General features: G+C 41.2%; 2 protein-coding genes across 2 annotated transcripts in view; one reads left to right on the forward strand and one right to left on the reverse strand.

The window, feature by feature from the left end:
- yy1a (YY1 transcription factor a) overlaps positions 1 to 1,999 on the reverse strand; it is a 45,912-nt gene extending 43,913 nt beyond the window's left edge. Inside the window, exon 1 of the mRNA XM_072568519.1 lies at positions 1,282 to 1,999. Within this exon, the coding sequence (XP_072424620.1) occupies positions 1,282 to 1,783 (502 nt within the window). The 5' untranslated portion in view covers positions 1,784 to 1,999. The remainder of the gene's footprint in view (positions 1 to 1,281) is intronic.
- Positions 2,000 to 2,167: 168 nt separating this feature from the next.
- degs2 (delta(4)-desaturase, sphingolipid 2) overlaps positions 2,168 to 14,566 on the forward strand; it is a 62,230-nt gene continuing 49,831 nt past the window's right edge. Inside the window, exon 1 of the mRNA XM_072568520.1 lies at positions 2,168 to 2,501. Within this exon, the coding sequence (XP_072424621.1) occupies positions 2,420 to 2,501 (82 nt within the window). The 5' untranslated portion in view covers positions 2,168 to 2,419. The remainder of the gene's footprint in view (positions 2,502 to 14,566) is intronic.

Raw genomic sequence — 14,566 nt, forward strand, 5'->3', positions numbered from 1 at the left:
ATTAACTTAATTGATATTGCATATCGACACAGAAGGGTTTTTTTTTTTGGGGGGGGGGGGGTGAAGCTTGCCAAAATACACCTTGGCACATGTACAATTATAACTACTTTCACACCAATCAACCTTACGACTAAAGAAAAAGTGGTGGGAAAATATGCCAACCTATTAAAGTTTTCCCTTACATAAGACCTACTCTCACTTAGAATTTGAACACAATGGCATCTACAAAATCTTAAATACAGGACGTTAAACTGCTCTTTACAGACCTATCTCACCACCTCAAGAGCGAAAAATAATTTCATTTCAGACACGGTACCAGATCCCCGGGTGACTAATCCTTTTTTAGAAAAAGGCATATACAAATTTATTTTGAGTTATCACATTGTTCCATCTTCGAAGCTTGATTAGGAAAATCAATATTTGAAAAGAAAAATAGCCAACAATACAAAACCCAGACATCGGAATTCCCTCCACCCTTTCTTTTAATTACAAAAATACAAAAAAAAAGGGACGAACTTGATTTTCCAAATCTAACTCGCAAGGATCAGAGAGAGGAAGGAGGCAGAATTGACCAACAAAGAGCCGCTGAGATGGAGTCTCTCCGCTCCTGCTGCTGCAGCCGCCAGTGATCTCCCCCTCTCCGTACCACCCACTTCAGCGCTGCTGCGCATCTACCGAACTTGATAGCAGCCTACCGCCCTGCACCCATTCCATTGGTCTCTCTAGCGGAATTCACGCGTCCCATTGGCTTTAGCGCCACTGTCAATCACTAGACCCCGCCTTCCACACTGCTCCCCTTGCTGAGTGACGTGGGTACGTGCAGCAGGTTTGGCTGCGCGGCGGCTGAAAGTCGAACTACGCCATGAGGCCTAGCGCGAGCGAGCGCCTAACGGTCAGAGCAGCGCCAAGGCCCGAAAAGCAGCAGCGCACTCGCTCCTGCACCGCCCGCCATCTTCAGCCGCCATCTTCCCCCATCGGGAAGCCATGTTTTCGGGCGGCCATACTGACATGGCGGCGCCCATAACCTGGGGAAACATGGCTTCCCTTCAAAACAAAAACATTCAGAAACCACTCGAGCTCCAACCGGGCGGCGGAAAACACCGAAACCTTCGCCTCTTCACCGTTTCTTCCCCCTCCCCCTCCCGCTGCGGCGGGACACGCCCTAGAGCCGAAGAGAAAGCTCGCAAATGCGCGCATTTCGGTTCCGAGTCGTTATTTTTCATCTTCCCCATTACTTCCACATGCACCGACGCCGAGCGTTTTGTTTCCCCGTGCACTCACCCGAAGCCCACATTGTCACCGAAAATTCCCCCTCCAGGGTCTTGATCTGCACTTGCTTCTGCTCCCATTTCCTGCCGGTCCTGTCCAGCCCCCCGTCGTTCAGGTAGCTCTTCTTGGTGGCCTTCTTACCGGCCCCTTTCTTGATGCGGCTCTTGCCGGAGACGGCCGTCACCAGAGTCTGTTCGATGAACTCCTCCTCGGCGCCCGCCGACGGCACCGGGATCAGGATCTGGTCTTCGTAGCCATCCTCGGCCCTCAGCTCGGCGTCGTCCCCGACCACCTCTTCCCGCGTCTGCACCAGGATCACCTCCTGGTGGACCTGGCTCGGGTCGTCGCTGAGAGGCTGCAGGGCGATCATGGGCTGGTGCACATCGCCTTCCACCACCGTGGTCTCGATCGTTTCCACCGGGATCGTCTCCACTTCGATCTCGTGGAGCTCCACGATCTCGGCCGGCATCTCCGAGCCGTCCGCGGCGATGTATAAAGTGTCGCCCGAAGCCATGCTTTTTTTTTCAGATTTTAGAGATTTTAAGGGGAAAAAAAAGACACCCCACAGAATTCGAGCTCCTTCCCTTTCAGTTTCCTCCCCGTGCTTTATCCCACCAACAATTAACTAGAAAATATCAGCAGCAAATCTCGCAACAAAAAAAAACGGCAGCCACCATCCGCTCGGGCGCTGCGAGCAACTACCGCGAGACTTCATTCCACTTCCTGTCCTTCATGATTTGCCCTTGTTGCCATGTGCCAATAGATAGCACTAATGCAAAAAAAATACACCTTACACTTCAGAGCCACCAGGCTTTCAACCCATCACACTCAGTTCATCTCAATACAGCTTGCCACCCTCAATGCAATCTCCTTATTTAAATAAAAATAGAGAAATACACTAATTTCCGCAGCGGTCTGCGCTTTCTTTTTATTTCAACTTGCGTCGAATTCTCTTTAGCGCTCACCTGTTTGGACCTTTGCCAATCTGACTCTTTCTGGAGCACGCCCACACCCATCCCATGGGTACAGTACGTTGCAGAGCGGTTTTATTTTGCCGTTGCTGCTTTGAGGTAGGTGAATGAACTGGTAGCGCTCACAAGCAGCGCTGACAGTGAAGCTGCACACACGTTCACATTAAGCACAAGACAGCATGGGGATCAAAATGAAACGATACGATTTTGAATGGGTGTACACGGACCAGCCTCATACGCAAAGGAGAAAAGAAATGTTGGGTATGTCTGGTCTTTTAAAACAAAATCAAGTAAAAGTTTGTCTTCAAATGTGAGTTTTTAAAGGATATTTCATTTTCCAAATTATCCATTCTTATACAAATCCAGCTCAGACATGTTCTGGATAATAATTTTCAACAGTTTGGCTTATAATTCGAAGTGAATGTAACTCAATCTGAGTTTTGTCTTGTTTTCCCATGAACGTGAGAATGCTGGTATTTGAAGAGGAAATCAAGACGAGCAGCCTGCACCCTTTTTTAATAGTTGAATCAACTTGTGTGTTTTCCTGGTCAGGTTAAAACTTTTTCTTCCTTCTCCAGTCAGCATATTATGTACTTATATCGTCCAATTCATCACTATTTACAGTCACTTTTCTCATGGGTCCTCCACTGTGTCAGTCAAGTATAAGATTGCGAACTTCTGCAGGTATTTGACTACATTTGGCAACATTCCGCTTGTCGCTGAACGCCAGATATAGCTGAACGAAATGGCATGTTTTGATACGTATTTGTTTCAAAGAAACGGTTAACATTATTTGAAGAGCTCATTAAATTTTGACCGTACCTAAGACGAGGCAAATTTGTTCGATCCAGTCCACAGTCCATCTAAAATCTGCGTGAGAATAAGATTTATAGAGTTTCCGACGAGAAATCTAGACATTTCCGTGATCTGAGTCCGATTTTCATTCCAACTATAGAAATACTCAAAATCAGCCAGTATGGGAGATAGCGTTTATGTGTGGGGCGGGGGTGGTCTTTTTTGAAAGATTTGCGCAGTTAATTTCGGTGTAACAAATCCATGAACGTATGAATCACGATCTTTATAGAGTTGGGTGGGGCGAGAGAAAGGATCGTCCAGGTAGGGCAGTAAACTTTGTGCTGACTAGTGCAGTGACACCTGTTGCAAATTTTGTATGGATTGTGTACATCATTGTAAATTACTTTGCAAATGTCAAACACAATCAAGTAACCCATTCGGGCGCCGCGGCGCATTTCATTGATTTGAAGGGCTTGAATATTTGCAAAAACAATCCATTGTTAAATTTGCCACCTTTGAAAATGTTGTTTTAAAAGTTTGTGGCCACTTTATGCTGTTGATCTTATTTTGTCCAAACTTACTTTGTATAGTATCTCCCTGTTTTCCCTGAATTGTGGATTATCAATGCCCAAACTAATTTCTGTCCAAGCCTGAGTAGGTGAACGGCTACAGTCTTATCGTCGTCGTTCTCCCAAACTGTATATATTTGTGTGTGAGAGATTGCACGCCCAACCAAGTTTCTATGTACAAGTGGAGAGGTTAACATTAAAAGTGATCTAAAACAGAATTTGGAAGATGGAAGTCTTTTTGGCATTGTTCCCATCTACCTTAGACAAACGTTCATTTAGCTCTTGGAAACCAGCCAAATAGAAACATGAACTTTTCTGTCCAGCCACCTATTAATTTTTATTTGTCAAAACCAGATGATTAGTTCCCCGTTACTGGATAAAACTGCATTTTTAAAAATAGTTCGCTATTCCCAGCATATGCAAGATGGGATAAATAATGATTGAAATTGGGAGTAATCAGGTCGTCGCAGGGTGTCTCTTGATATTGGAGAGTGTGCACTGTGAGATTTACGGCGAAAACAAAGAAAGCCTTGTTATTTCTGGTTGGCCAAAATCACTCCAGCGCCTGTAGAACGGATCATGGCTCTACTCGATTTCAAATTAATAGATCACAATTTTATAAACTGAAACTTCGGAGCGAGATACATTTCGGGAAAATACTCTGGGGGCTAAATGCGAAAATCATGTGGAAGGTGTTCGAAAATTCGGAATCCCTGGGCTTTGCGATCAGTGAAATTTAATCTTGAGTAAATTTCACATTAGTTTCCGGGAATTTTCAAGTTTCATTGCCAAGGGCCACAAATTATTTAATCCCGCTAGAATATAATATTGCCTCTACTGTCGAATAAAACAGCAGTTAAAGTGTACAAATATAGCACTTTTTTAAAACAAAATCTCAATAAATCCCAGTCTGCCCCTAAGCATTGTTTTACTGTTCAGTAGAGATTGAATCTTAATTAAATACAATTTACGCTAATTGAACGCGGTTGAGAAAAGGCTGTAATGTATATAGTTCTCATCATTAAGGAGAGGAGTCGATTCCAAAATATTTGCTTGGAAGAAAGTCAGACTTTGTAACGTCATGCCATTGTTAGGTGAGTATCAGCACTCATCCTTATCTCCATTTGAATGGGAATTTCTCATTTGCTTTTGTGTATCTGGGGATCAGTTGAATAATATGCAGAAACTAATTTGAACGTAATAATTGTGTGCTCCTACTATTTCCCTAGTGTGAATGAGCAGGATCATTGTATCCAATACGTGGATGCCCACCATTGATTCCCTTCAAAATTCAAGTAACTTGAGCAACCCATTGGAAACAAAATATGGGAATGTCTGAATGTAGCAAGCTGGTTGGATTCTGTAAATGATTAAAGACCTTTCATAATATGTAATACATTGAACAAAACCAGACTATTTCCAAGGTTATTAAAACATTGGCCATTTGATGTTTGGAGTTAATATAATTTAATATAAAATTAGAACACATGCGATGTTTTATAATAAATAATTTTTGTCTTAAATGTTTAGCAAATAATTCACCCATTATTTATGACACCTAATTAGCAGTTGTTGTGTGGCATTGTAAATATGCCATAGTCAATCTTTGCCCATAACACAGTTCTGCAATGACTTTCATTGAGGTCACAGTTGAACTGCCTGCAACCTCTGACATGGTTGATCACACCATGTCTCCTCCAAAGTCCCTCCACTATTATCCATCTAGGTAGGACTGCATTCATCAAATTCCATTCTCATTTATTCAGTCAGAGCCAGAGATGCATTTGCTATGGCTTCTTTTCCACTCCTGCAGTTTTACCTTTGGTGTCCTTTGCTTGTTCATCTACATGCTGCCATCAGTAACATCATAAAACAAAAGGAAGCTTATGGTAGCTACGAAAGCTCAAAACAGTGGATGCCCAAGATGAATATATAAAGTGCAATGGGTTGCTTAAAAAGAAACTAGAAAAACAATGAGGGGCATGAAAAAAAAATATGGATGACGTTTTGAATGAATTAGCATTGAGGTATTAGCATTTTTAGTAGGTTTGACATTGAATAAATACCCAGGGCAAGATGAGATATATCACAAATCATTGCAGAGAAGGAGGAAATTGCAAGCCTCTGGTATTAACTTTCAAACTCCCGCTGGTCACAGAGGAAAATTAATGTGGTGACATTATTCAAAATGGGTGTGTAAGGATAAACCAGGAAGCTACAGGCCAGTGATTCTGACATCTGTGGTAGACAAGCTATTGGAAAAATTTCTGAAGGAAGCAATTAATCATGGCAGATATATTTCTTAACTCCATTCTCCTGCCTTCTCCCCATAACCCTTGATTCCCTTAGTAATCAAGAACTTATCTATCTGAATTAGATACACTCAATGACTCTCAGCCATCTGCGGCAATGAGTTCCACAGATTAATTACCTTCGAGCTGAAAAATTCTTCCTCATCTCAGTTCTGCAGGGTCATCTCTTCACTCTGAGGCTGTCCCTTGGGTTCTGGTCTCTCCTAGTGGAAATATTTTCTCTACATCCTCTCTAACCAGGTCCTTCAGTATTCTGTAACTATCAATCAGATTCCGTCCTCAGCCTTCGAAACTACATCAAGCATAGATCCAGAGTCCTCACCACTTCCCCATATGACAAACCCTTCATCCCTGACATCATTCTTGTAAACATCCTTTAGAAATCCCCTCCAACACCAGCATGTCTTCCCTTAGAAATAGGGCCCAAAACTGCTCACAATATTCCAAATGTGGTCTGACCAAAGCCTTTTATAGGAGAAAGTGAGGACTGCAGATGCTGGAGATCAGAGCTGAAAATGTGTTGCTGGAAAAGCGCAGCAGGTCAGGCAGCATCCAAGGAACAGGAGAATCGACGTTTCGGGCATAAGCCCTTCTTCAGGAAGAAGGGCTTATGCCCGAAACGTCGATTCTCTTGTTCCTTGGATGCTGCCTGACCTGCTGTGCTTTTCCGGCAACATATTTTCAGCAAAGCCTTTTATAACCTCAGCAGTACATCTCTTGCATTCTGGCCCTCTTGATTGCATTTGCCTTCCTAACTCAGTTGAACTTGCATGTTAACCTGAAGTCAGCAGCTGAAACACTCATTCATGCTTTTGTTATCTCTGGAAACTTTGATTATTGTGCACTTTTGGCTGGCTTCCAGTGTGCTATTACCCTAAACTTGAGATCATCCAAAACAGCCTGTGCTGTAACTCACAACAAGTATTACTCAGCTACTACCTTTGTCCTTGGTAACCGATATTAACTCTGTTTTAATAAGGGCTTGATTTAAAATTCTCAACCTTTGTTTGAAATCCCCCCTCTCTCTATAATTTCCTCCACCCCATGAACCTCTGAAACACTTGTGCTCCTTTCATTACGGGCTCTCCATCATTTCCAATTTTTAAATACTCCACTACAAGCACTTGTAACTTCCATAGATCTGGAATTCCTTCTCTAATGCTCTCTGCCTGTCTTTCTCTCTTTGCTCCTTTGCAATATTCCGTAAAATCCCATCACTTTGACTAAGCTTTTTGTCACCAGCTGTAATACTTATTTATATTGCTTGCTATCAAGTTTTGTTTTAGTAATTTTTGCTGTGAAACAACTTGGGACATTTTACTATTTTTAAGGCACTATATAAAGTGCGTTTATAAGGGATTTTGCGTTTTTGATAAGGGATAGCATTACAGCTGTACTTAGGGAGGATATTCCCAGAAATACATCCAGGGAAGTTATTTGGGTGGAACTGAGAAATAAAAAAGGGATGATTACCTTATTGGGATTGTACTATAGACCCCCTAATAGTCACAGGGAAATTGAGAAACAAATTTGTCAGGAGATCTCAATTATCTGTAAGAATAATAGGGTGGTTATGGTAGGGGATTTTAACTTTCCAAGCATAGACTGGGACTGCAATAGTGTTAAGGATTTAGATGGAAAGAAATTTGTTAAGTGTATACAAGAAAAGTTTCTGATTCAGTCTGTGGATATACCTCCTTAAGAAGGTGCAAAACCTGACGTACTCTTGGAAACAAGGCAGGGCAGGTGACTGAGGTGTCAGTGGCGGTGCACTTTGGGCCAGCAACCATAATTCTATTAGCTTGTAAATAGTGATGGAAAAGGATAGAGCAGATCTAAAAGTTAAATTTCTAAATTGGAGAAAGGCTAATTTTGATGGTATTAGGCAAGAACTTTCAAAAGCTGATTGGGCACAGATATTCGCAGGAAAAGGGACAGCTGGAAAATGGGAAGCCTTCAGAAATGAGATGACGAGAGTCCAGAGAAAATATATTCCTGTTAGGGTGGAAGGAAAGGCTAGTAGGTATAGGGATTGCTGGATGAATAAACAAATGGAGGGTTTGGTTAGGAAAAAGAAGGAAGCATATGTCAGGTATAGACAGGATAGATCGAGTGAATCCTTAGAAGAGTATAAAAGGAGTAGGAGAATACTTGAGAGAAATCAGGAGGGCAAAAAGGGGACATGAGATAGCTTTGGAAAATAGAGTTAAGGAGAATCCAAAGGGTTTTTACAAATACATTAAGGACAAAAGGGTAACGAGGGAGAGAATAGGGCCTGTCAAAGATAAGCGAGGCGACCTTTGTGTGGAGTCGCAGAAGATGGGGCAGATAGTAAATGAGTATTTTGCACCGGTATTTACTGTGGAAAATGACATAGAAGATATAGAATGTACGGTGACATCTTGAAAAATGTCCAGATTACAGAGGAGGAAAGGCTGGATCTCTTGAAATGCACAAAATCCCCAGGACCTGATCAGGTGTACCCAAGAACTCTGTGGGAAGCTAGGGAAGTGACTGCTGGGTCTCTTGCTGAGATATTTGTATCATCCATAGTCACAGGTGAGGTGCCGGAAGACTGGAGGTTGGCAAACGCGGTGCCACTGTTTAAGAAAGATGGTAAGGATAAGACAGGGTACTATAGACCAGTGAGCCTGACGTCGGTGGTGGGCAAGTTGTTGGAGGGAATCCTGAGGGACAGGATGTACATCTATTTGGAAAGGCAAGGACTGATTAGGGATAGTAAACATGACTTTGTGCATGGGAAGTTATGGCTCACAAACTTGATTGAGTTTTTTGAAGAAGTAACAAAGAAGATTGATGAGGGCAGAGTGGTAGATGTGATCTATATGGACTTCAGTAAGGCGTTCGACAAGGTTCCTTATGGGAGACTGATTAGCAAAGTTATATCTCATGGAATACAGGGAGAACTAGCCATTTGGATATAGAACTGGCTCAACAATAGAAGACAGAGGGTGGTGGTGGAAGGTTGTTTTTCAGACTGGAGGCCTGTGACCAGTGGAGTGCCACAAGGATCGGTGCTGGGTCCACTACTTTTCATCATTTACATAAATGATTTGAATGTGAGCATAAGAGGTATGGTTAGTAGGTTTGCTGATTACACCAAAATTGGAGGTGTACTGGACAGCAAAGAATGTTACCTCATTACAACAAGATCTTGATCAGATGGTCCAATGGGCTGAGAGGTGGCAGATGGAGTTTAATTTAGATAAATGTGAGGTGCTGCATTTTGGGAAAGCAAATCTTAGCAGGACTTATACACTTAATGGTAAGGTCCTAGGGAGTGTTGCTGAACAAAGAGACCTTAGAGTGAAGGTTCATAGCTCCTTGACAGTGGAGTCGCAGGTAGATAAGATAGTGAAGAAGGCGTTTGGTATGCTTTTCTTTATTGGTCAGAGTATTGAGTACAGGAGTTGGGAGGTTATGTTGCGGTTGTACAGGACATCGGTTAGGCCACTTTTGGAATATTGTGTGCAATTCCGGTCTCCTTCCTATCGGAAAGATGTTGTGAAATTGGAAAGGGTTCAGAAAAGGTTTACAAAGATATTGTCAGGATTGCAGGATTTGAGCCATAGGGAGAGGTTGAATAGGCTGGGATGTTTTCCCCGGAGCGTCGGAGGCTGAAGGGTGACCTTATAGAGGTTTATAAAATCATGAGATGGGCATAGATACGGTAAATAGACAAAGTCTTTTCCCTGGGGTATGGAGGAGTCCAGAACTAGAGGGCATAGGTTTAGGGTGAGAGGGGAAAGATATAAAAGAGACCTAAGGGGCAACTTTTTCATGCAGAGGATGGTACATGTATGGAATGAGCTGCCAGAGGAAGTGATGGAGACTAGTACAATTGCAACATTTATTAAGCATCTGGATGGGTACATGAAAAGTAAGGGTTTGGAGGGATATGGGCCAGGCGCTGGCAGGTGGGACTAGATTGGGTTGGGATATCTGGTCGGCAATGATGAGTTGGACCGAAGGGTCTGTTTCCATACTGTACATCTCTATGACTCTAAATGCAAGTCACTGTTATTTTGTGACTAATAATTTAGAGTTCTGATGTTTATGCCAGGAAGTTTATAATTACAATTTATAATTTACGTCATCATTTCAGACAATCAATGTACATTTTTTAGATGACTCCAAACTGGGAGGGACAATTGAGTTTAAATAAAATACATAATGAGTTCAGAAAGTGCGTGAGTAGAAAGGGCAAAAGCAGAGGAAATTATATGTCAAAAGCTGTAATGTATTGCTTATGGAAGAGAAAATTGGTGGACATGAATTTATGAATTTAGCTAATGAAAAAACTGAATAAGACCCAAGTGTGACTAAACTCTCAACATGTCCAATCTCTTCAGAGCAACAACCACGGCAAATAGAATGCTTAATTTTATAGCAAAATCAGTTCATTTTTAACAAAAGGAAGCTATGGTCAAATCTCTGCACAGACCATATATTCAATGCTAGCTCCAGTACTATCAATGGGATGAGGAGAGAATACCAAGCATTGGGGACAGTTCAGGGACGAACTCTTCCCAGTCCCACATACATTCTAATTTCAATCTCCATCACTCTGCAGTTCCACTGCTATCTTCACCCATGATTTTCCTAATTTATTTCCTCCACAAAACTCTTTTTTTTCCTTTGTATTCCATTGTGACTTCCACACCAGTTGCTAATATTAAAAGTTCCATTTGTTTGGGTACCAGCAATTTCCTAAAAAAAGGTCCTTACTCTGTTTGTTCCTTCCAAATATTTTCTGAACTGCTATCTCCCATGACTATTCTCATTCCTGTCAGAAATCCCTGTTGGAATCAATTCAGTTCCATTTTCTTAAGATTAGGGATGCTTGGAAGGCATGTTGAGCCTCAATGGTGACATTTGTTTCTCTGAGAGAGAATGCACTGGTTCAAGTTCTACTCCAAAGATTTATCTAGGTGAACAGTTACCTTGTGAATCTTACTGCGAATCCTCTAGCAAATATGCCTACCTTGAAGAAGTTCTCCTCCTCTCTCCACAAGAATCTCAGTGAGTGTTTCTCTCACTGCAACTCCCAGGTCATCTCCTCTGCCCTGAGTCCTGATGAAGGGCTTTTGCCCAAAACGTCAATTTTCCTGCTCCTCAGATGCTGTCTGACCGGCTGTGCTTTTCCAGCACCACTCTAATCTAGACTCACCTTGTGAAGAGCTTTCCATCTGGCAAGATGTTAGACCAAAAATCCATGAGCTTTCTTCAATGTTTGTAAAGGATCTCACGGTAGCACTTTAATGAAGAGCAGGAAGGTCTCTCTGGTGTCCTCCACGATACTTATCCCTTCATCAATGTTCCTCAAACAGATAATCCAGCCATTATTATGTTGATCTATCTGGGGCCTTGTGTGCAAATTGGCTGCAGAATCTCTTACATGACAACATTCAGTATGTTTCACAAGCACTCTCAAATGTGTTTAGGTAATGAAAGGTGCTATGTATTTGCAACCATTCCTAAATATGTTAATTTCAGTGAGAAAACTGAAAGATTTAGTACAGTTAAATATTTCTAAAAGAAGATGCAATTCCTGCTCCTTCTATCCCCTCCCCAACCAATCACTAGTCACATTTTTGGTGCAAAAGAGCATTGAAATTCAAACTACTTTCCTCTTCAAATTTGTTTAAGGGTAGCTAAGTATATATCAACTTATACCATTACAGAACCAAAAATAATAGCTAATAGTTAAGGTTAAGTATTCACCTATATAAAAATACTTAATAATGTATCAGATATTCTCTAATTGATTGGTTCAAAACTTCACAACACAGCTGCACTTCACTGAGAAAGAAGTAGATGTCTGTACTTTTCAGATTGTGAAATTTCATCACTATTCATTTGTTTCCTTCCTCTCCACAGATATACCTTCAGCAAAGACGGTGAAGGTGTATCTGTGAAGAAGAAGTAAAGCTTGTAACCATTTGTGTGTTTAGTGTTGCAAATTCATGATGGCTTATGAGATTAGAATTTTAATAATCACATTGTGCACTAGTTTTGGGAACTGTTTAAGAAAACAGGAATTGAGTGCACGCAAAATCATAAGTCTTTAGCTGACACAACACAAATGCGGTAGTTTGTTGGAATTTCCATATCACCTTTTTTGATAGATATTGTGTGTTGACATTTGGGTGGGGACTGGAGTGGGAGAATGTTGCTCTCACTCACTTTTGGCACCATTGCAAAGTAATTTAACTAAAGGGTTGTGCTCATGAGTGTCATTATAGCATACATTGATGCCTGGATTTTATCCTGGAGTGGGGGTGCAGTTGGTGTGTTCCCACCCACTGCTTCTTTCTTTCAGTGTAAAGCAGAATCAATAGTTAGAATACTTGACAACAAATTTCATTCTGGGGATTGAAAGACTGATATGATAACAAACATGCTGGCAGCAGTAGGCAACAATCAACACCCAGACAAATGGCAGGCAAGCACTTTTTAAAAACAAATCCTTAGGTTCCTTCTGGGTCAGCAAGGAAACAATAATGAGAGACAAAATGAGTACATTTTGTGAGTTTTTGGGGGTGGGGGGGCGGGCACGGGGATCTTAGACTGAAAGATTAACATGTAGAGACAATTTAGATGGAGCTAAAAAAAACAGCAGGGGGCAGGAAATGTTGTTATAAGCTGGCTTTAGGCCACCAAACAATAGTGGTAATCTAGAGCATGCATAAATCAGGAAATTATAGATGCATGCATCATGGACAGTACAATAATGATAGCTGACCTCAATATACATTTTGACTGGGTAAACCAAATCAGTACTAATACTGTCAAAGATAAATTCCCAGAATTGGTATAAGATGGATTTCTGGAGTAGCACATTGAGGAGTCAACTAGAGATCATGCCGTTTAGAGTTAGTGTTAAATAACTTTCTATAAAGGAGCCTTTGGAAAACAGTGACGATAATATACCGAAATTTCACATTGGTATAAATTCAATGTAGTTCATTCTGAAACAAGGGGTCTTAAATATGAGGAAAGGAAGCTATGAAGAGCAAGTTAGCTATGGTGAATTGGGAAAATACCCTAAAATATTTGCTATTAGAGAGGAAATGGTTGTATATTATGACAATACCCCATGATCTACAGCAGATACCTACCGGGCAGCATAGTGGATCAGTGGTGAACACTGCTGCCTCACAGTGCTAGAGACCTATGTTCAATTTTCAGTCTTGGGCAACTGTTGTGTTCTCTCCATGATTGTGTGGGCTTCCTCCAGGTGCTCTGGCTTCCTCCGACAATCCAAAGATGTGCAGGTTAGGTGGATTAGCCATGCTAAATTGCCCATACTGTACAGGATAGTGTAGATTAAGTGGGTTAACCATGGGAAATACAGAGTTGCAGGGATGTTGGGGGGCGGACGGAATCTGGGTGGGATGCACTTTGGACAGTCAGTGTAGACTCAATGGACTGAATCACCTGCTTATACACTGTCGGAATTTCATTACTAAATGACAAATATATTGCTCTAAGGCTCAAACACCCAAAGTGAAAGGTGAATCAACAATGGCGAACATGATAAGTTAAAAATTGCATTAGATAATGGGCATTGTTTGCAAGGAAGCCATTATGAATCTAAGGATTGGCAGTAATTTACATTGCAGCAAAGGAGGTGTAAAGATTTGATGAAAAAATGGAAAATAAATTAGTGAGAAACATAAATGCAGACTATAAAAGCTTCCTTAAGTATGTGAAATGGACAGGATTAAGACACATGTGGTCCTATTACAAAGGAGATGAGAGAATTTCTATTGGAGAACAGGGAAATGACAGATAAAATACACAGTTATTTTGTATTACTTTCACTGAAGAAGATACAGAACATCTTCCAGAGATGCTAAGTAATCAATGGGTATTTAAAACTAAGCAGCAAAAAAAATCAAGAAACAGTCATTGAAAAATTAACTGGATTGAAAGCTGAGCAATCAGATGATTTGAGAACACTGAAGGAGGCGGCGATAAAGATTTGAAATGCATTGGTGGTTATCATTCAAAATTCTGTTACTTCTGGAACAGTTCCTGCAGACTGGAAAATAACAAACATAAGCCCACTGTTTCAAAAGGAAGTGGGAGAATGGAGAACTACAAAGCTGTTTTCCAGCTTTGATGTCAGTAGTTATGGAAAATATTTAAATCTATTAAAAAGGATGTGATAGCTAGGCATTTAGAAACAAATAATAAAATTGAGAAGAATGTAAATGGATTTATGAAAAGGAAATCACATTTGACAACTTGTTGACGTTTGTTGAGGATATTATTTGTAGCATTGTTAATGGAGAACTAGCAATGTGCGTTTGGATTTTCAGGAGTTTTTGATGAGGTTCAACACAAGAAGTTAGTAAATAAAACTAGAATGCATGGAATTGGTAAAAAATATGCTGACATAGATTGAGAGTTAGTTGACAAGTAAGAAAGCATGTGTAGGAACAAACAGATATTTCTCAGACAGGCTGTAACTAGGGGTAGATCAGTGCTAGCTCCATGGCTATTCACAATTAGATTAGATTCCCCTATAGTGTGGAAACAGGCCCTTCAGCCCAACAAGTCCACACCAATCCTCCAAAGAGTAACCCACCCAGACCCATTTCCCTCTGACTAATGCACCTAA

This window comes from Chiloscyllium punctatum, chromosome 4, assembly GCF_047496795.1.
Source record: "Chiloscyllium punctatum isolate Juve2018m chromosome 4, sChiPun1.3, whole genome shotgun sequence".
Taxonomy (NCBI): Eukaryota; Metazoa; Chordata; class Chondrichthyes; order Orectolobiformes; family Hemiscylliidae; genus Chiloscyllium; species Chiloscyllium punctatum.